Raw genomic sequence first — 23,606 nt, 5'->3', positions numbered from 1 at the left:
CTTTTTAAAAAAAAATTACTTTTATTTGTAATGGAAACTCTGTAGATGTCTCCAAAGTAACTTGGCTCCACTAGATATATTAAGTATCTCATCTGAGACCACACAGAGCTACTCCATGGATAAGTTACTCAAAAGTATAACAGGAAAGAGAAGTGCTTCCCTACTTGTCAATGATGGTGAAAATACAAGCCATTAGCAATTATGATACTAGAGCATGTAAGTAACTTCAAAAGAAGTGCTTTCCCCTTCCACAACTATTTCTCTGCTGAACTAAATTCTTCTTCATGCTCATCTGGATAGTATCTGGGTTCTTCATTTTACATATTGCCCTTGGGTATTTATCCTCTACTTGATGTTACATTGCTGCAATTATTTATAATTACTGCAAATAATACAAATGCAATTATAGTAATTGCACGATTCCAAAGTAAGCAATTAGCCACCAAGAATTCCCAATGAAATTCCCTTGTGGGAAATATGTCAAAATGAACATCTAGATTCCCATACAACTTCAACTGGCAGATGTTATGTTTGCTGAACGACCGTGGATCTGCTTCCTTCTTCCTTGGTGTCCTTGGTGCAACTCCACCCTCTTTTGACACCACTGTCATTGAAAAACCATCCTTTCATCACACTGACAATAATCTGTCAAGACCACTATTATCTGGTCCTAACCAAATTCAGCCTGTCTGCAAATACTTGTGTTCCAGCTTGATCATAAAGTTACTTGATCAAGTATTATATAAATGTTAACATGGTCAGTTCCATCACATAGTGTATCAAGCTTTACTGAATAAACTTAGCTCAATTTAAAGTCTCTCTGATTTCCTCCTCCATTTTTTATAAAACAGAACACCTTTTCCAGCTCCATTTTAGCAAAGTTTAATGATATACATACACAGACACACACACACAAGGGGGTGGACAGGTAGGGGAAGTAGTGAAGAAGAAAGAAGGTCTGAGGGGACAGAGAGATAGCCTGCCCAGGCATGACAGTGCACCCCATCATTCCATCATGGAAGGTCTGAAAGGAGGAAATTATTATACATGAGTTTAAAAAATATCTCCCACACCACCTCTGTGCAGACAGAATGACAGAAAAGTCCTTATCACAAGACAATGCAGTTAGTTTCTCAAATCTGAGTAGGCAGCTGGCAGAGGAGTTGGGTTTGCAATCCCTCTGGGGCAGGCTTAGTGCCAAACTGACTGTTAGGAATGCCACTTCCCCCTTTCTTTTACTTCTTCAAGTTGAGAAAATACAAGTTGCAGAAAAAGTACTCCTAAAACAGTAAACTCTTTGAGAAGGAAGAAATGAGCTTGGCACAAGGACAGGTCAAAGCACTAAGTAACCCTCAAGCTATAAACTCTGTAAAACAATGTGCATTCTGCTTCGGGCTGACATGACTCCTCTGTCAAAAATACAAATAGCTCCAGAAATTGGGCATCTTGTTCAGAGCAGAGCTAAGTGAATCCTGAAAGCAGCACCTCATCAATGCAACATTTCACCTCTTCCTTTCCTCAGCAACTGCAGAAAAGAAAACTGCATCATTACCCTCTTCCATCCAGGTTTATAGGCCATTTTTTAAACCAGGAAGGTAAAAGGGCCACCTGTCTATTCTCTTCCTGGATTCCTTCATACCCCAGGACAGGCTCAGTGATACAGCTGCTTTTCTGCACAGAGACACCATTTCACATATCTGGTTTAGTTTCCTCACTTGTCTTTATGCCCATTCTTTTTTTTGTCTTCAGAGTTCTGAGTCTGTATGCAGCACCACTGACAGAATTCCAAAACTGTTAGGCTGAAAGCTCAGTACAGCTGTAGCAACTATACTTAAATCTAAAAGATCTCTGCCAACACTAACCACAAGTACTGCTAGATTTGAACAGAAACAATTCTTGGAAGAAAACAAGCATGGCTTATGAAGAGCAGAAGAGTAATTTTTTTTAAACAAGAAATCTTCATCTGGCTTCCATTTGGTTTTGCTGAACTCTGGAAGTTCTTCTCCACCCACTCAGTTCTTTTTTTTTTTCTAGTACTGAGGACACAGGGGAAAAAAAAATAAAAAAAAAGATTTTATTTCCAGATGAGAGAATTTCAAGTTAACAGAAATAAGCCTGTGTTGTATTTTTTTATAAGTTAAATCTGAAAATGAGTATGCTGTTTCAGTTCACATATGGTGGTCATCCCTATACACCATTTCTTTACAGACTAAAAGCTGCATCTTCAAAAAAGATGCTTTTCCCTCAAAGCAAAACAGTTGATTTTCTTTTGTCTGTGAGTTTATGCTGGGCAGCTACAAAAGTAGTCAATATACCACAGAATGGTAACTAAACAAGAACTTTCTGTTGAAATTAAAAAGCAACCTAATTTAGCCTCAGAATATTTTATTTAGTTTACAACACCTACCATTTTTGTTCTTTATATCCATGACCTTAGCATGATTTTTCAGCCATCTTAAGTTAGATATAGATATGGAAGAATATAGAATGTGTTAATACTGGCAAAAGAACAAAGGTGTGCAAAGCAACTGTGAGTATGACAAAACTGGAAATTCGGAAGAATAGGGTTAAGAATGAACTAAGAATTTAACAACAGAAAAATGAGGTTCTGTTACAACCCTTACAATACTGGGAGGAAAGAATTAATTTTATGAAAGAGCTCAGAAAAGAGTTCAGAAAAAACCCAAACATTACATAGTTGTCAATTCCAGTGACTGAATTGATCGTCTCAAACCCTGTATTCCTACAGATCTTCCTATTGCAACAGAATTATTCTGGAAAAAAACGCTATCAAGAAAACAAAGGCCCTGATAAAGTAGTCAGAACCATGCATTTGTGCCAGAACATGCAGAGACAGTTTGTACCAGAAACTCTTTCTGAACACTGAGGGCTGTGCTGGAAGTGCTGGCAACCACTCACATAAAGCTTTTATATCAAAAAGTACCAAGTCTAGGACACATCTCAAAAGAATCAATAAAGGGAAACCAACAATGACCTGTCAGACCCTTATCAAACTTTTGCAAATTCAATTGCCACTGACAACTTCATCAATTATTTCACCTCCTACAATTCACTGCATTGCTGCTTGAAATAAAATTAAAGAACAGAACAACAACTCAACCACATCAGCAAAGTAGCTTTGTCCCAAGTTTACTGGTGGTAAATAGGCAGAGAGATAATACAAAACAGATTAAAACCCTGTGTCACTAACATGCTGTTGAATGTAGGTGATATTGCATTCTGGCACCAAGATACTGTATTTAGAGATTAACATTTTAAGGCAAGAATTCTCTCACCTGATTATCACATCTCACTGCCTGCATCACTTAGTCATCCAAGCTATTGCCTTATACTACCCAGTCCCACAATTCTTCCAGAAAAATACAGGACTGGTCTTTTGGAACAATACATTCTCTTGTCTGAGAAGCCTAGCACAGAGCTGATGCTGCCACTGATGAGGTAATCTAATGAGGCCAGCATCAGGTGTCAACCTACATCACTTCATCCCTTCTCCTCCACAGTGAACAGTTTGCTCCTGAAACTGTTTGCCTCCTCCCTGACTCCCCAGTTTCCACTTTTCTTACATCCCTGAAGTAACAATACCACCCTGCCTGGCCTCCGTGACCACTTCCCACTGTTGAAGCACAGCAGAACTGTGACCAAACACATAATAACTCTCTGCAGGAAAGAAGTGAAGGCAGAAAAAAGTCTTTGTGTGCAGAGAAAAGAGTCCAGGGCTGCCTGGGAAGCAGGGAAACAGGCCATGTGTGACTAGAGATAAGAAGAAGTGGAATCCACAGGAAAGAGGTAACTAAGGCAGGCTATTCCTATTCTTCTAGCTGAAAATTTTCTTTCTCCAGAAACAGAACTTTTGGCTGAGAATCTTTAAAACCTGTTCCTACCATCAGAATTGAACTGGAAAAAGACATGAATGTTCTTTAAACAATTATTCTCATGTCACCATCACCAACACTTCGCTAGACACTGAACCATCAAAATTCTCCACTACTCAATTTCTTTGGCTTCATCTTCCACGGGGCTGCACTTATTGCCATAACCCTTACTGCAGCAAGGAACTTACCTGTGGGAAGTCCTTTTCCCCTCAGCCTCTCCCGAATAGCCTGGCTCCTGTCTGGCTGCAGTTTCCTATCTCCATTGCAAGAAAGTTGATCGACCTGTAAAAGAGGCAGTAATGCACAGTCAACTACTGAAACAGCTCATGTCAGTATGAAACAAGTGTCTGTGACATAAATCCATTAAACAAGTCAATTACAAAGAGTTAAGTTCAAGTTCGGAGTGGCAGTTCAAATTCTTTTATGAAGAAACAGGTTCAGCAGTGACAACATCCCCTAAAACTATCTATTTGAATAATCTGTGGATTATTTTTACCATACTTACAGTCTACTTTTTTTCCACTACATGTAAATTAAGTACACAAGCATGTAATTTAAATACATTCCACCCCTACAGCAAACAGAGGAGACAGCAAGACTTCAAAAAAACGTTCGATAGTTGCAGCAGGACTGGAACTTGTGACTGGCCTGAAATGCTTTCTGTTTAACAGGAAGAACTCTCTTGTGCCTGACAGTTTGAGTCCAATACCTCATAAAACCTACTACAAATGCAAAAATCTCAGGCATTTTTTAGGAATATCTTCTTTAGCCCCTCAGGCATATTCCTTCATTAATAATTAGGATGAGGGGATTGAGTAAATTTGCAGATGACACCAAAGTAGGTGGCTGTGTCAGTCTGCTGGAGGGTAGGGAAGCCTTACAGCAGGACTGAGACAGGTTGGACCAATGGGCCAAGGTTAATTGTATGAGATTTAACAAGGCCAAATGCCGGGTCTTACACCTGGGTCATAACAACCCCATGGTGAGCTACAGACTTAGGGAAGTCTGGTTAGAGAGCTCTAAGCTGGAAAGGGACCTGGGGGTATTGGTTGACAGTCAACTTAATATGAGTCAGCAGTGTGTGTAGGTGGCCACGAAGGCCAATGGCACCCTGGCTTGTATTAGGAACTCAGAGGCCAGCAGGAACAGGGAGGTGATCATCCCTCTGTACTCAGCTCTGGTGAGGCCACATCTTGAGTACTGTGTTCAGTTCTGGGCACCTCACTAGAGAAGGGACATGGAAGTGCTGGAGAGTGTCCAGAGAAGGGCAACAAAGCTCATGAAGGGCCTGGAGCAGAATTCCTGTGAGGAGTGGATGAGGGAGCTGGGGTTGTTTAGTCTGGAGAAGAGGACGCTGAGAGGAGACCTTAGAGCTCTCTTCAGCTGCCTCAAGGCAGGTTGGAACAAGGAGGGAAACAGCCTCTTCTCCTTAGTAAACTGTCACAGGACCAGAGGGACTGGATGGAAGCTGCACCAGGGGAGGTTTAGGCTGGATGTTAGGAAATATTTTTTTCACTGAGAGGTTTGTCAGGCATTGGGATGGCCTGCCCAGGACAGTGGTGGAGTTGCCACCCCTGGAGGTATTTAAAAGGCATTTGGACCTGGTCCTTAAGGACACGGTTTAGTAGTTGACTGTGGTGTTATTCAAAGGTTGGACTGGATGATCTTGGAGGTCTTTTCCAGCCTAAACATTCTGTGATGTATGTGGGCTACTCTGCCCTGTAGACAACAGTTTAGGCTGCTGACCAAGGGAGGTTGGAGCGAGGAGGGAAACAGCCTCTTCTCCTTAGTAAACTGTCACAGGACCAGAGGATCACACCTGGAGTGTTATGCTCAGTTTTGGTCTCCACTGTACAAAAAAGATAGGGACAGGCTTGAGAAGGTCCAGAGAAGAGCCACAAGGATGATCAGAGGACTGGAGCACCTGCAGTATGAGGAGAAGCTGAGAAAACTGGGTTTGTTCAGCCTTGAGAAGAGAAGGCTTAGGGGAGACCTTATTATGATGTTTCAGTATTTAAAGGTGGCTACAAAGATGGAGACTCCCTGTTTACAAGGAGTCCCGTGGACAGGACAAGGGACAATGGGCACGAGTTGCTCCTGGGGAGATTCCAATTGGATGCAAGAGGTAAATTTTTCCCCCTGAGGACAGTCAGACATTGGAATGGTCTCCCAGGGGAAGTGGTGGGTTCCCACGCTTTGGAAAATTTTCAGTCTCAGCTCTACAGGGTGCTGAGACATCTCACACAATCTATAGTATTAGAAGGGTTGTAACAGATGACCCTTAGGGTGCCTTCCACTCTAACATTCTCTGATTCTATGACTTTGTTATTGTCTTCTTGCAAAGCCAATGTAGCAACATTTCACTGAACCACAGACTAGCTTCCCTTGGCAACTGCTGAAGACTTGAGACATTACAGCAAGTAGAACTGGCAGATTAGTCAGTGCTTTGAGGAGCTCAGGCTCAGGCACCCCTCACCTTGTGCAAGTGTTTCCAAACCAGATTTATGAAGAAACTATCAATTAGAATATAACACTTTTTATTTTAAAAAGAAGCATTATCCAAACATTTTTCTTGCAATTACAGTGCTGTCTCTCCTGAAACCAATTTCTACATTAGCACAGCCCAATGAGATTAAAAAACAACAAAAAGGAGTTTAAATTATATCAAACGAGATAAAATTCAGGGCCATCATGGGATATCATTCCAGCAATAATAAACCACACAGCATTTGTTATAATTATGGACAGAACATAAGGAAAGCAAGTGTTGGCAAGAGAAAAGTCAAACAGTACTGAGAATTCATGGTCTTCCTTTCCACTCAGATCCTTGAAGTTATTTAACTGCTCTGAAGTCATGTTAGTTTGAGTAAAGGGTCAGGTTGCCTGTCAGGAATAGTAACTTTGCAAAATAAGTTCAAGTAGTTTCTTTCACATCTGAAAACAGCATTTGTCATCATTAGACAGTAACATCCTCCACAATTATCATACCCAAGAGCTGAACAGAAGTGTTAAGACAACCGGCACACTATTTAAAACATCCAATTTCCTGTTAATAAGCAACTCTTTAGAAGTCAAGAATCACTTTAAAAAAGAAATTTTTCAGTAATCATTTTTAAGCATTTAAAGTATCAACAAAAACTTTAAGACTTTCTCTAAAGTTCATAATCTTTTTTGTGTCTCGGATTCATATTCCAGGAGGAACGGTCCAGTGAACAAATTGTTACAAGGGTAGAGAAGCAATTCTCTTTTCACTCACCCTTTTCAAAACTGTAATATAGTGAAATGAGAAAGAATGACTGCAGAGTCTGCTCTCTTCTGCTTATTCCTTAAATGCTGACACAAACTTACCCCAGACAGGCTTCCCAGAACCAGTCTGACCAACTGTTTCACATATGAGAAAGAAGGGGCACAGTTACTGTTCCTTATGTGGGCACTGCAAGCATCCAGAACAGTTCGGAGAGATACACGGGCATAAATGACATCTTCACACATGCCAAGGAGAATGCTGTTGAGATGATCTCCAAGTTTGAAAGGCTAATGACAAACAAAAACAGAAGACATAGGAGAAACAGTTTTAACAGTGATTTGTGGTACAAACAGAAACAAAAGACATTCAGTGCAGGAAAGTATCTATTCATGAGACTCATTGCCTATGTTATCTGCCCCAGGTGCCACTGAAAAACAGACAGGAGGTTCTGGCCCAGGGAGACAAGCCAAATGAAGATGTGGACAATGGGTAGCCTACACCAGAGGCATGTCCACACTCAGAACTGCATGCCACTCATATTACAACATTATAAGGAAGAAAAGAAGAGTTATAGTTGTAGATGACTCCCAACTGAAGGAAACAAAGGGTCCAATACGCCAGGTAGACCCTCCTCACAGAGAAGTATGCTGACCCCCTGGGGCCCAGATTAAGAACATAACTCAGAAACTCCCTAGTTTGGTATGGTCCTCAGGCTATTACCCATTACTGATCTCCCACATAGTTTGAGAGCAATCTGAGGCTGGTAGTCTAAGAACAACCAAAAGATACTTTGGAGTCCTGGTACAGGTGGTGAGGGGTGCTGGGGCACAGATTATCTTTTCTTCTCTTACAGTCTCAGGTAGCAACATGAGTGAACGGATGAATACAGTCTGTTAACACATGGCTCTGTGGCTGGTGTCACTGCAATAATTTTGGCTTTTTTGAAGGCCTTATGTAGGCACCAGTCTTGCTGGCACCTCATGAGAGACCTTTCCCAAAGGGGGAAGAGATGTGCAAGAGATTGCAGGGCTGACTGACAGAGCTCCAAACTAGATTTGAAGGGGGAGGGGGATGTAACTGGGCTTGCTAGTGAGGTCCTTGGGTGAAGTAGCCCAGCACTAGTGGGGCAGCATGCTAGGAACTTTGAGAATCAGGCCTACCAGCCCTCAGTGGAAAAAACTGTGTGCTCAGCTGCCTCTCTGAAATGCCTATACACCAATGTAGGCAGCATAGGGAACAGGCAAGAGGAGTTGGAGATCTTTGTTCACAAGAGCAACTTCATGTGCAAGAGCAACTGGAATGCACTGAACTCTACCCAGGGCCAGAGGCAAAATGTGGTGGAAGCTTATGGGTAGGAATTAAGGCACACTGAGGACACCCCCTAGAGCTCTCAGGTGACTTCCATCCAATATTTGTTGGAAAGGCCACACAGCTGGGTGCACTCAGTCCAGAAGGCTCTTGCAATGCATTGATGGTAACTTCCTTGTGCAGGTGGTGGAATAGCCAATGAGGACAGGTGTGCTGTTGGACCCTGCATCAGCAAACAAAGCTCTGGTTGGGGGCAGTCTTGGTGGCAGTGGTCACAACATGGTGAAGTTTAGTATCACACAAGGAAGAAGCAGGGCAGTAAGCAGGACTGCAACTCTGGACTTCAGGAGGGCTTTGTCTTCTTCAAAGACCTTCTCGGAGGAATCCTGTAGGCTAAGACTCTAGAAGGTAGGGGAGCCCAGGAGAGATGGTTAATGTTCAAACATCACTTCCTCCAAGCTCAAGATAGGTGCATTCCATTAAATAAAATAAAAAAAAAAAAAAAAAAAAAAAAAAAAATTGACTTCTTCAAATACACCAAGGAAGAATGGGGAAAATATGAGCCCACTGCTGAATGAGGTAGGAACCCTGGTAATGGAGGATGCAGAGGAGGCAGAGCTACTGAACATCTCCTTTGCTTCAATCTTTACTGCTAAGACCAGCCCTTGGGAATCCCAGACCCTGAGAGGATGATAGAAAGCCTGAAGAAAGGAAGACTCTCCATTGGTCAAGGAGGATTGGGGAAATGATCATTTGGATAAACTGAGTATGGGCCCTGATGGGACGCATCCATGAGTGCTGAGAGAGCTGGCTAATGTTGCTCCAGCACTCTCCATCATTTTTGAAAGATTATGGAAAACGGGAGAGGTGCCTGAGGACTGGAGAAGAGCCAGTGTCACTCTAGTCTTCAAAAGGGCAAGAAGGAAGATCCAGGAAACTACAGACCAGTCAGCCTCACCTCCATCCCTGGAAAGGTAAGGGTACAGCTCATTCTGGAGGTCAGAATGAGCACATGGATCTAAGCACATGGAAGAAAAGAAGGTTATGAGGAGTAGCCAGCATAAATTCACCAAGTGGAAATCATGTTTTTATGTTTGACTAGTCTGATAGCCTTCTGCAATGGTGTGACCGAATGGGTAGATGCAGGGAGAGCAGTGGATGTAGTCTACCTTGACTTTAGGAAGACTTTTGACACTCTCTCCTATAACATCCGTGTGGGCAAGCTCAGGAAGTGTGGGTTACAAGAGTGGATGATGAAAGGAACAGAGAACTGGTTAAACAATAGCGCTCAGAGGGTCCTGATCAACCATGCAGAGTTGTAGACCTTGTGAGCTGTGGTGCTCCCCAGCAGTGGGTACTGCACCCAGTCTTGTTCGACATCTTCATGAGGGGACCTGAATGAGGGGACAGAATGTTTCCTCAGCAAGTTTGCTGAGGATGTGAAACTGGGAGGATTGGCTGATGCACCAGAAGGCTGTGTGGTCATTCAGTGACATCCAGTGAAGAGCTACAAGGATGATCATGGACTGGAACATCTGTCTGATGAGGAAAGGCTGAGAGACCTGGGGCTGTTCAGTCTGGAGAAGACTGAGAGGGGATCTTATTAATGTTTCTGATTATATCTAAAGGGTGGGTGGCAAGAAGAAGGGGCCAGTCTCTTTTCAGTGGTGCCCTGTGACAGGACAAGGGGCAACAGACACCACCTGGAACACAGAAAGTTCCACCTCAACATGAGTCAAAATTTTTTTTACTGTAGGGGTGACAGGCTGCCCAGGGAGGTTGTGTAGTTTCCTTCTCCAGAGACTTTCAAAACCCATCTGGACATGTTGCTGTGTGACCTGCCCTGGGTGATCCTGATTTGGCAGGGGGGTTAGACTCGATGATCTCCAACCCCTACCATGCTATGATTCTGAATGCCAATTCTAAAGTCACCACTTAGATGGTGAAAAAATAGCAGGTGGCTGTTTGTTTGGTATTTTTTCCAAACAAGTTGATCTGTAAGGTCAGAACAGCAGTGCTCTCCTTTCTCAAGGGCTTAATGACTAGAGAAAAGGTTCAGAAGAATTTTTTTTGGTTTTGAACACACTGCCAGTCACAAGCATAAATCCTCCTTACAATCATTTTGTAACCCTCTGCCTGCTACACTTGTTTTTCTAGAGTTCACCAATATTTTGTAGCAGCTGTAGTAGCATTTCCAAAGTCCAGTGACATCATCAAACAACAGCAACAGAAAGTAAGGAATTGAAGAGCAAAGTTACTGGTTAATGAAGCAGAGCTTCACAACACCCATGAGGAACAATCTTGATATAATTTTCTACCCATTCAGTTAATCCAGTACCCTGTATGTGGAATATCACCCTCCAAGGGCATGCAATAGCCAGTGACAACTCAGCTGCTGGAGGTGTCTGTGACTTTAACTTTCTGATATGCAGCTCCTTCAAAGTGAGAGGTTACCCACCATGTCCAAGTATTGTTATGCTTTTTGCATTGCAGAGCACTTCAAACCATTGTAATTTTTCAGTCTTCCTAGTATTAATACTTTTAAACTGTACCATAAAAAAAAAAAAAAAAAAAAAAAAAAAAGTGTTCTGGACTGCCCTTATTTAACTAACAGGCTTTTCTCATGTATTTGTTTAGCACTTCTAGGTTGTCCCAAAAATAATTTTGCATTCACCCACACTTCCAGCAGAGAAGCAGCCCATTAAGCAACAGAATCAGGCAAATATGGAAAATGGTAATAAAACAAAAAACAAAACAAAACAAAACAAAACAAAACAAAACAAAACAAAAAAAAAAAAAAAAAAAAAAAAAAAAGAAAGAGAAAAGAAAAATCTGCACATACAAATTAACACTTATAAGTAGTGTCATACACAAACTCCTTTGGCCTCCACTTACTCCACAGAGCAGAGACAGTGTATGAGAATATCTCAAAGGTAAGCTTTGGACTTCTGCCACCCTTTTCTTTCCAGGCATACTTCACCACACTGTCTTTGGAAAACACCTGTTATATCAAAGATTAAAGCACTTCTTCCCATGGCATTACTGTGCAAATATTGCTACAATCTTATACCAAAGGAAGAAAAAAAGATAAAGGGGACTACTTTCTGCTCAACACCTATCTCTAGGCCTTTAAGTCACTCTCCCACTACTGCTGACTACTGGACTTCTCCTACAAGATGAGAGCAAAGGAGATAGCTGTCTAAGAAAATACTGGGGCTTTAGGCAGAGGAGGCATTACAAATAAGCATCCCTTCAAATTTTCAGACTTTTGCATTCAGGCAGTTACTTGCAAATCAGTACACCTCAGTACCCAACTACCATTCTGTTAGAGAAAATACTGGGAACTGAACATTTAAATTACCGAGGAGCCTTTCAAAATTTCCTTCCTTACCCTTACACATAACACCAACGATGAGGAGCGATGCCAAACATGAAGCAGGAATAGCTTATCTCCTTGAGCTGCACAATTCTCTGCCAAATTCTGCAACCACAACTCCATCAGCAAGTGCTTTTTTAGGGATGCATTTAATCTTATTTTTACTCTTTTCACTGTTAACTTCTGAAAGTTTAATTGGGAGTGGGGAAGGAGCATCCAGGAAGATGACAAATCACATCAGGAGTTCTGCTGGGTGTGTGAAATTACCCAATTGAGCAATAACACTTGGCTCTGAGCAGTCTACAACCCTGTCTGCATTGACTGACAAGTCCACAGCAACAATTTACTTCCTCTTCCAAACAACTCAGACCTTTCTTGGCCATTATGTAATGTAAGTATCTACATGTGCCAAGTCCAGAATCACATAATTTACTACAGCATGGTGAACAAACTACTTTATTATGAGTAAAGCAACAATGATATTTAAATACTTGGTTTTCTATAAGCCTAAGCGAAGCAATATTCTGCTTTGTCAGCAGCCTAAACATGACAGAATGTTTAGGTTGGAAAAGACCTCCAAGATCATCCAGTCCAACCTTTGAATAACACCACAGTCAACTACTAAACCATGTCCTTAAGGACCAGGTCCAAATGCCTTTTAAATACCTCCAGGGGTGGCAACTCCACCACTGTCCTGGGCAGGCCATCCCAATGCCTGACAAACCTCTCAGTGAAAAAAATATTTCCTAACATCCAGCCTAAACCTCCCCTGGTGCAGCTTCCATCCAGTCCCTCTGGTCCTGTGACAGTTTACTAAGGAGAAGAGGCTGTTTCCCTCCTTGTTCCAACCTGCCTTGAGGCAGCTGAAGAGAGCTCTAAGGTCTCCTCTGAGCCTCCTCTTCTCCAGACTAAACAACCCCAGCTCCCTCATCCACTCCTCACAGGAATTCTGCTCCAGGCCCTTCATGAGCTTTGTTGCCCTTCTCTGGACACTCTCCAGCACTTCCATGTCCCTTCTCTAGTGAGGTGCCCAGAACTGAACACAGTACTCAAGATGTGGCCTCACCAGAGCTGAGTACAGAGGGATGATCACCTCCCTGTTCCTGATGGCATCCAATTTACTTTCGCACTCCACTCTTCCCTCACCCACTAGGCAAGTCCTCTTGTTGTAGGAGATCAGGTTAGTCAGACAGGACCTGCCTTTCATAAACCCATGCTGACTGGGCCTGATTACTTGGTTATCTTGTATGTACCATGTGATGGTACTCAAGATGACCTGCTCCATAACCTTTCCTGGCACTGAGGTCAAACTAACAAGTCTATAGTTCCCAGGATCATCCTTTTGGTCCTTCTTGTAAAGGCCCTTCTTGTTGTTCTTGTAGAACAACACATTTGCCACTTTTCCAATCAATGGGGATATCCTCAGTTTGCCAGGACTGTTGATAAATAATGGAGAGTGGTTTGGTGAGCACTTCTGCCAGCTCCTTTACTACCCTTGGGTGAATCCCATCTGGTCCCATAGACTTGTGCACACCCATACAGCACAACAGGGCACTGATCATTTCCTCCCAGACTCTGGGGCTTCATTCTGCTCCCTATCTTGGTCATTCAGTTCAGGGAGCTGTACCCTCAGGGAGCAATTGGCATTGATGAAGACTGAGGCAAAATAAACACTCAGCAGTTCAGCCTTTTCCGTGTTGGCACAGAAATTAACAGAAAGGTTGTATCAGCACCTTTCTGCAAGACAACACCACCATCACCACCCTCACACACTCCAAAGGATAAAACCCCAGTACAACAAAATTCATACTTCCCTTGTCTCATTATGACATCCTGTCATATTAACTAAAAAGCAGATTCAGTCAAGCTATTAATATTAATATTAATATTGCAATATTGCAACATTAATATTGCAATATTAAACAAAACCCAAACCTAACCTTACCTGACTTTGAGGAACTTCATGGTCAGCTCCCCAAAAGAGTGCCATACCGAGAGAATAAATATGAACCTGTTGTAAGAAACAAGACATTTGTCAGCTTGTTGAACAGTATTGGAAATGCAAAGCAGAACTTTAAAGTAGAGTAACTAAGGTTACATAAAGTTGCCTATATATATATGCCTGATATTTAAGATAATTTGTCTTCCAAATTGTTCTTCTCCTTTGCCATGAGGGTAAAAGAAGCAAATCCTACTGCTATGAAAGGTATTTCATCTAACCAGAGCCTCTTGTCTTCTCCATTCAGTTTCATCTCACATTTAAGCCAGAAGCACACGAAATCCATGTGATCAGCCTGGTGTGGGGTACAGACTGCATGGTTGTGTCCAAGGCTCCTTAAAACTGAATGCAAGACAGGCCTTAGCAGGACACACAGTGGGCTACTACAGTCAAGAGATCCCCCTAAGACTGGGATCAAAGGGAAAAAGGAATGGACATAAGAGTATCAATGTATAAAGAAGTCACCTTAATATGCTATTGCTATTTTAAGATACAAATACATCAATCCTTACACACTGAATTAACAATTAATGCATCTTAATATGCTAAAGCCCATCAGGACAAGGATTAAGCTCTTTAAATACTACAGAATTAATAGCATCAAAGACAGACTGCATACTTATTTACAGACAAACTGCAAATAAGTGCAGAGAAAATAAAGGTTTTTTAGACTGTATAAGAAACACACAGGAGTGATGGCTCTTTCTACCAAATTACTAGTAATACTTGTCCTACTTAAAGCAACAAGTTTATTAAATAATTGTGCTGGCAATTAACAACAATTACATGGACAGCAATAAATTAAAAACAATTCTCTTATGTCATCCTCTTCACTAACTAAAAGCAAAACATCTTCCTTAAGTCTTAGGTATATACACTGACAAGTCTGTCAAGACTAAAACACTTCACATCCAGATTTTAAAATCTTAGGTGTAAATTCAGTGTACAAAAGTTTTGAATGAACTCAACAGAACCTATGAAATTATAAAAATATTTTTCTTCTTCTCATACTAAATACATAAGGTTGTTAAATATCAGATCTAGAACTACTTTAAGGGGCGTACAAAGAAATTAATCTCTGTACTCAAGAGTCTCTTAGCCTACTCAAGACAACAAAATACAGCCTCAAAGACTCAAAAAAAGAATGATGCTTAAGTGTTCTTTTTAGACCGCACATGAAAGACAGCATTACTACACTGTGCCAGGAATCAACCCCAAAACCACAAGTATGATACATTTTTAGATTCCTCCTGTAAAGAAAAAAATTTTCCTTTTCCTGTATCTGGAAGAGCAATACAGAGCTTTGTGACAAGATAAGGAAGTAATTAGTAAATACACTTAGAAGCAACGTTAACATCGCTCTCGTAAATTCAGTGTGCTTTATATATATAAAATTGGAATTCAGTGTCCTCATAGAAGCACTCCAATCCTAAACATCCGCTCTTAGGACTTTTGAACAACTGAAACATTGAAGATTTTCTGTAAATTAATACAGTGAACTACAGGACAGCACAACAACACAAAGTTTAAACATTCAAATTTAATGCAGCCGGCATGCAAGAAGCAAGTATGAGTAGTTCCCCACTGGGAGATTACAACCCAGTATCACAGATACTCCAGGGTTTTTTTGTTTAGGTTTTTTTTTGTTTTGTTTTTGATTGGTTGGGGTTTTTTGGTTTTGGTTGTTTGTTTTTCATTTGGTTGGATTTTTTTCCTGATGCATTATCAAAAATAATTTTTACATATACTGGTCTATACCATCACCATCATGAAAAGACATCAATTCTTTAAACAAAGTGATACATTTCAAAGAATTCAACTGGAGGGTCCTACAGGAGCAACTGCAGGATGAATAACTCACAGATGCACATCTTTATATTACAAATGTCCATCACTGCACCCAAACATGAATATCCCACGAGGAGAACAGCTGTGTGATTTAACCACAAGACTTAAAACTGAGAACAAGAATGGTAGCAGCAAATTTTCTTCAAATATATTTGTATCATCCCAGATGACCAGAAGAGTGCATTTTGCCCCAGAGTGTGCAAAAAACATGTAGAATTCAAGAGGAGACCTCCCTGTGAAGCAGGTTTGGTCTGCATATGGGGTCCTCCGCTCCCCTCGGGAGGATTCACCCACTGACCCATCGAGTTTTCATTTTGGGGTCAGTTTTGATGGCCATCCTGAGGTGAGTTGGCCTTTTTGAGTCCTTGACTTTGCTTGTAACCAAATCCTCCTGCACAGCCCCAAACCTGTTCTGCAAGGGTACTAGAGATGGTGTACTTCTTAGGGAAACATGCTTGCTCTGTTTTCTGTTGGACACTGGCTTGTTCCCACTGACCCTCCTCCTGTGGGTTACTGTGGAAGGGCTCAGGGGCTTGGTTATGAGAGGATATGGGATCTTCTGTTCCCCTGAGAGTTATTTCCTGTTCTAATTTAGGGGAGATCATTTGAAGAAGGTAATCAATTTCCTCCTCACTCTCCCTGATGTTTCTTAGCCTGCCACAGAACAAGTTAAATCATCTCAAACCCATAGCCTGACACTTCAACCTAATATTAAATATTATTAGATTCAATATAAATATTGATATTATTACATTTAATAAAAATATGATATTATAAGATTTAATATAAATATTAATATTCAGCCTAATATTAAAACTGAATACCAAAAGCTAAAGGGTCTGATTTAGTTTGCAGCTGACTGTATGAGAAACTTGTTTGTTTGAAACCAAACCTTGTCTATTTACAAATCCAGTTGTTTCCCAATGAAAACAGCAAAACAGTTGCTGCAGCCTAGAGTCTTAATTTTGTCACCACCATCCAGCAAGCAAGGTTCTACTGATATGATTAAATGAATTCACACAGATGCAATTGGAGAGGATTAATCAGCACTGTATATGTGTAGAATGCCAGCATTTAGTCATCACTTATTAATATGTTCTGGGTAGGAGTTTACAGGCCACAGTAGTCCCCCTAAGGATTCCCTTCCTAAAGATTAAAGAACATCATAGCATGGCTTTTAATAGGAACAATTATCTATTTATTTCAAGAAGGAAAAAGTGACATACTGAATGAATACTGGCACAGAACAAAGAATATAATCAACTCTGATAAAGGTCACAAACACGTAATTTGAAAACTTTTCTTCTGGCATTTTTAAAGGCCTGTTCTGTATATAGGCAATACTGTTTTCCTTCAGAGCAAAAACATGCATTGTTCTTCCTGGAGGAAGACTGTCAGAATTGTTCCCAGCAGCTAGACTTCTTCTCTAAGGTTTATCAATCCAGAGAAGCCAAGGAGATGGAAATGGATCTCCTCCTCTCAATTCAACCTCTAGATACCCTTGACTCGGCTAAGCTGATGGTTTTCTGGGAAGAGAGATACCATTTGCAGCAAATTATTGTTAAAGAAACATCTGAGAAACTGGTCATTTTGACTGTAAGGATCAATGACTGTGAAGAAGCACATCACATATACAAACCTTACCCACCTTCTACCTTACCACCAACCACCCGAAGGGAAGAGTTAAAAAAGGTGGAAAGGAACAATTTTTTACATAGCTGAGGAACACTTGTGTTAATTACGATAAACTTTTTCTTTTAAGATGAGTGTAGGAATATCCCATTATTTTAAGCACTGGACCGTTTGAGTTACTTCTTGGCTTACCTCTCACGTGCATTTTGCCAAATTTTTTTAAAAAATTAAAACTGTTGATGTCACTGAGCTCTTAGAGAAAAAGAAGGTAAAGTCTTGCTTAATACTAATTCAATGCTCAGTTATCCTGTGCAGCTGTTGCCCAAGTATGGCTGCCAGAAGTGCACATGTAACAAGGACCTTCACACAGACACTTCTTAAATGCATCCAACCATAATCATCATTCCACTTTTATGGACAAACACACAAAGTAGGAGACCACCCCTCTATCACAAAAGAAATCAATAATTACACATACAAATCAAGAACCACGGGGAGACAAAAACTATAGTTTAAAGCTATCTTGTGAAGGGATTAACAGCAGAAGTCACCAGCTGTCTGCCAAGGAAGAGTTAGTGTACCTTTTCAACATCCAACAGAGAGGACAGAGAATGGTTCTGCAGAAGCTCTGGTGCTGTGAATGCTCGCAGGTCTTGGTGGGAGACATTTTCATCAGTAAATGATATACTGCCAGATGGAAGTAACAGGAGAGACCACGGAGAAATGATGAATCCCAGAGAAGTAGGATCAGCTGTATTTGAAAGGAAAAAAACACCCTGAAATTAAAGCAACATTCTTTGAGCCCTCTGCTTGATGTTATTTTATTTGCTAAAAGACAAATTTAATATCAACCTACATGTTATTAATGGAATGGTTTCTTGCTTCCTTTTCTACATGTGGCACTTCATAACCACAACAGCCACATCGATTTTAATCACACTACGGTGTAGTACCATTTACCTTTTTGATAATTCTTTACCATTATTCATACCAGCAAGCTAAGGAAGGGACTGCTAAAATACTCACACTCTTCTCTCCTCATATTATTTCATTTATGTTACGGTCAACATATAAAATTATCCTGTTTTATAGTGAAAATATCATTAAGGCTAATTCCTATATACAAATGGAGTTAGCTACTATAATAATGCAGCACTACTTCAGCAGCAATGCTCTGAAGAAAGAATAAAACATTAGTACAGAGAGGAAATACTGAAGTACTTAAGCTGCTGGTAGAACTGGCAAAGATGGAAAAGTTTGGAGACATTGAAGTCCTTTTTAGCCTAAAGAAAAAAAAATTTCAGAAGTGAAAAAGAAAAGAAAAATTCTAGGTAGCAGTGAAAGTGAGCGATGAATAAACCCAAAATCTTAGCAAGATTGCCCATATAAACCCTCTGAAGACTACCTGGAAATAAAAATATAAGCACCAAAATCAGAGAATGAAGCTTCCTACACCATGAATACTCAATTTGCCAGCTCAGTTACTGATGTCTGATGATCCTTCTGCCTAGCTTCTGTCCACAGACCTATTAAAAAAACCCAAAAAAAAAAAAAAAAACCAAACAAAAACGAAGTGGGGGGGGGGAGGGGAAAGCAGACTGCATGCACAGGGGAAGGTGTTAAACCCAAAGCTAACCTGAAAATAAAAGCTCACTAGGGCTGGAAAAAGAAAAACCATTTCATTGAGTAAAACTACTTTCTCTGATTTTGGTGACTGAGTACTTTTCAAACAGTAAATCAGCTCAGTTTCACTGAAGGAGACACCAGCTTTTATCTAAGTGAAAAAAAGTTATTTTTCTATAGGCAAGGAGACAGTTGCTGGTTTTTGCTACATGATATATCAAAGATCTAAGGAAATGTGCATTTTCTTTTCTCACTACATAGTAAGCAACAACAGCAGAATAATTATTTCCTCCTTCAGTTCCACCACTAACATTTTCCATTTTCTTATCAGCTCAAGGTGTTCCTGCAGTGCTGATCTGTCAAGCTCTTCAATTATCTTGTAATCTAGAATATTTCTGATCTCCTAGGAAATGTATTAAATTACTGCTTGGAGGCATCAGATGTAAAAGGATCTACCACATGAGTCCTACCATTTCTTCTACTCCTCTTCCTCCAGAAGTAGCTTTCAGGCTTTCTACATTCCATTAAAGCAAAGAAAAACTATATTAATAACCTGGTAGTACAGCTATCCAGAAAAACATTCCAAACTTTCAGATCCTGAAGCTCATAAAGTTACCCCTCCTACTAATAAGTACAAGATGCATCATTCAGTACAAAACCCAATCATTCATTTTTCAAACTAAGCCTATGATGCATATTTTTCTGCATATACCTGAAATCACTATGCAGAGTATTGCTTTACAAAGGAAGAGACACCACTGAGTGCAACAAAAATTCTAGAAATGGAAAGACAGTCTATTTTAAGTAGTTAATTTAAGTTGTTTAATCATCTGAGGCCCAAAGGAGTTTCCTATACTGTTACTAATGGATTTTACAATACCAGTGTGTTTTGCTGAAAACCAGTATGATAAGCTTAGGATTCACCGTGCAAAACTAGTTCCATCTACTGTGCTTTTTATAACATACAAGAGTCAGTTTTATACAAACCATCTTAAAAATACCAAATGCAAAACCATACCTGATCATATCCCTCAGAAGACAAGATCTAGGAGGGGTTTCCTATCCTATTTCAGCAAGTAAAATCCCAAGGGACAGGCAATATATGCCATTTGAGCCTACTGATGTCATTAGAATGCTAAACAAAAGAAAACATATGGGTCAACTAACAAGCTACACAAGTATCTTTCTGTTTCTAGACTTTCTCCAGTGTGACCTCAAATACTTCCAAATAATGAATGAATTTATCAAGATGTCATAAAAAAAATAAAATCCAACGAACAGACAAAGAATTGCATTTGCTGAACTACTTAAAAAAACATATCAATTTGGTCAAAAGGAGAGATCCTAAATTTTAAGCTTTATTAATTACCAGGTGGCCAAGAAGACCAACAGCATCCTTGCCTAAATCAGAAACAGTGCAGCCAGCAGGACTAGAAAGGTGACTGCTCCCCTGCATTCAGCGCTGAGGAGGCTGCACCTCAAATAGTGCACTCAGTTCTGGGCCCCTCACTACAAGGACACAGAGTTGTTGGAGTGTGTGCAAAGAAGAGAAACAAAGCTGGTGATGGGTCTGGAGCACAAGTCTTACAAGGAGCAGCTAGTGGAATTGGCATTGTTTGGCCTAGAGAAGATAAGGCTGAAGGGAGACCTTACTGCTCTTCCTCAGCTACCTGAAAGGAGGTTATAGTGAGGTGGAAGTTGGATTCTTCTCCCATGTAACTGATGAGAGGATGAGAGGAAATGGACTCAAGTTGCAGCAGGGGAATGTTCAGATTGGATATTAGGAAGAATTTCTTTATGGAAAGATTGGTCAGGCAGGGGCACAGGCTGCCCAGGGAGGTGGTAGAGACAACATCTCTGGAGGTATTAAAAAATCGTGTGGACATAGCACTTGAAGACATCTTTTAGTTGGCTGATGGTGTTGGGTTGATGGTTGGACCTGATGATCTTAGAGGTCCTCAGCAACCTTAATGATTCTATGAATCCTTACATCATAATACACATTTGCCTTTTTCATAGAAGCATGGAATGGTTTGGGTTGGAAGAGACTACCAAGATCATCTACATGCAACCCTCCAGCCATGGGCAGGGACACCTACCATTAGATCAGGGTCCTTAGAACCCCATTCAACCCAGTCCTGCATACTGACAGAGAGAGTGCTTCCCTTGGTAACCTGTTCCAGTGTCTCACCACCTTCACAGAATTAGAATTTCCTCCTAATATCTAAACATAAATCTCCTCTCTTCAAGTTTTAAACCATTACCCCTTTCCCTTTCACTACACACCCATGACAAAAGCTCTGCCCCCGCTTTCTTATAGGCTCACTTCATGTACTGGAAAGCTGCTATATGGTCTCCCCAGAGCCTCCCCTTCTCCAGACTGAACAACCCCAACTCCCTCAGCCTGGCTTCACGGGGGAGGTGCTCCAGCCCAGAGCATTTCTGTGGCTCTCCTCTGAACATGTTCCATAAACTCCACAGCCTTTCTGTGTTGGGGACTCCAGAACTGGACACGGTACTCCAGGTGGGGTCTCACAAGAGCAGAGCAGAGGAGGAGAATCCCCTCCCTCGACCCCTGTCTCTGCTTCTTTTGATGCAGCCCAGGACCCAGTTGGCTTTCTGGGCTGCAGGTGCACATTGATGGCTCATGCTGAGCTTCTGCTCCACCACCCCCCCCAAGTCCTTCTCCTCAAGGCTGTCCTCAATCCCTTCTCCTCTCAACCTGCATTCATGCATGAGATTGCCTAAACCCAGTTACAGAACCATGCAGTTTGTACAAGCCCACTTCGAGCCTGTCCAGGTCCCTCTGGATGGCATCCCTCCCCTTCAGCCTGGTGACTTCACCACACACTTTGCTGTCATCAGCAAACTTGCTGAGGGTGCACTCAGTGCCACTGTCCATGTCTCCAACAGAGATACTAAACAGCACTGGTCCCAGTACTGACCCTTGAGGAACACCACTCATCACACATCTCCATTTTGACACTGAGCCACTCATCACAACTCTTTGGGTGCCACCATTCGGCCAGTTCCTTATCCAATGAGTGGTCCATCCATTGAATCCATATCATTCCAGTTTGGAGACCAGAATGTCATGTGAGACAGTGTCAAATGCTTTGTACAGGGCCAGGTAGATGATGTCTGTTGCTCTGCTTTTGTCCATTGAGGCTGTGACCCCACTGTAAAAAGCCACCAGATCAGTCATGCAGGACTTGCCCTTAGTGAAGCCGTGTTGGCTGTCACCAATCACCCCTATGTTATCTGCTTGCCTTAGCAGAGCCTTCTGGAGTTTCTGCTCCATGACCTTGCCAGACACAGAGATAAGACTGGCCTGGAATTTCCTGGGTCTTTTTTTTCCCATTTTTGAAAATAGGGGTTATGTTTTTCCTTTTCCAATCAGCAGGAACTTCTCCAGACAGCCATGACTTTTCAAATACGATGGACACTGGCTTTGCAACTTCACCAGCCAGTTTTTTCAGGAGCAGTGGGTGAATTCCATCAGGTCCTATAGACTTGTTCACTTTCAGGTATTTTATGTGGTCTCGAACCTGCTCTTCATCTACAATGGGGGGGATCTTCCTTTTCCCAGTCCCAACCTTTGGCTTCCATAACATGGAGGGTGTGATCAGACTCGTTGCCAGTGAAGACAGAGGCAAAGTAGTCATTGAGTACCTTGGCCTTCTCTACATCTTGGATGACCAGCTCTCCTCTTTCCTTCTGGAGTGGACCCACATTTTCTCTAGTCTTCCTCTTATCATTGACATACCTGTAGAAACTTTTCATGTTGTCCTGAATCTCCCTTGCCAGATCCAGTTCTCCCTGTGAAGCACAGGGAGCACTTTCCTGACCTGATCTCTTGCTTCTCTAACTACTTCTCTGTGTATCTGTCCTTGCTTCTACAATCTGCAAACTTTGTTTTTAACCCTAAGTGTGTCCAGGAGTTCCCTGCTCATCCACAGAGGTTTCCTTCTTCTTCATTGGGACACACTGGTCCTGGTCACAGAGGATGTGATCCTCGAATATGGATCAGCTTTCCTCAGCTCCCCTCCCATCATGGGCTTTGTCCCATTCTACCAAGCCGATTCCTGAAGAGACCAAAGTCTGCCATTTTAAAATCAAGTGCCATCAGCTTAATTCACACTTTTCTTGTTTCCCTAAGGTTCTTGAATTCTACAGTGTCATGGTCACCGCAGCTTTTTCTCCCATTGAGTTTTACATCGCTCACCAGCCCAGCCCCACAGAAATCCAACCAACACCCAGTTACAAAAAGATTTAAGCCTAGAATTACTCTCTTCAGTGGCCATGCCAAAATATTTGTTTGGTACAGTAGCAAAACTAATCAATCATGTCCAAGATCATGCCAGTGTATAACAAGACACTTGGCATAAAACAAATTACAATACCTCTACAAACACCTTCTTTTAGCATGACCGATTTCAAAACCAGAGATGAGTAATAACTCATATTGTGAAAAACTCATCAAGTATGTAGATTTCAAAATAAGGTGAGCTGAAGAGAACTCCTCTATCAAGAAGTCTGACCACCACATATATATATAGCAAAAGTCAAGGAAATTTACTTCAATCAACTTAATTAAATAAAATTTAATCTGCTCCTCCCCGCCCCAAGAGATGACATTTCGTACCATCCCTTCAACCCAAATTCCTCTGAAATAAACAG

The 23,606-nt window shown here is 41.3% G+C and overlaps 1 protein-coding gene across 1 annotated transcript in view; it reads right to left on the bottom strand.

Annotated features, from left to right (window-relative positions):
* The window catches only part of PTPN13 (protein tyrosine phosphatase non-receptor type 13), a 144,749-nt gene that overhangs the window by 87,898 nt on the left and 33,245 nt on the right, over positions 1–23,606 (bottom strand). The window contains exons 3-6 of the mRNA XM_071753625.1: positions 17,885–18,054; positions 13,770–13,835; positions 7,242–7,427; positions 4,082–4,175 (exon numbers count right to left, since the gene is read on the bottom strand). Coding sequence (XP_071609726.1) covers positions 4,082–4,175; positions 7,242–7,427; positions 13,770–13,835; positions 17,885–18,054 — 516 coding nt within the window. The remainder of the gene's footprint in view (positions 1–4,081; positions 4,176–7,241; positions 7,428–13,769; positions 13,836–17,884; positions 18,055–23,606) is intronic.

The sequence above is a fragment of the Heliangelus exortis genome, chromosome 10 (genome assembly GCF_036169615.1).
Source record: "Heliangelus exortis chromosome 10, bHelExo1.hap1, whole genome shotgun sequence".
Classification (NCBI taxonomy): Eukaryota; Metazoa; Chordata; class Aves; order Apodiformes; family Trochilidae; genus Heliangelus; species Heliangelus exortis.
Note: the sequence above shows the minus strand (reverse complement) of the source record. Positions and strands in the feature narration are given on the sequence as shown.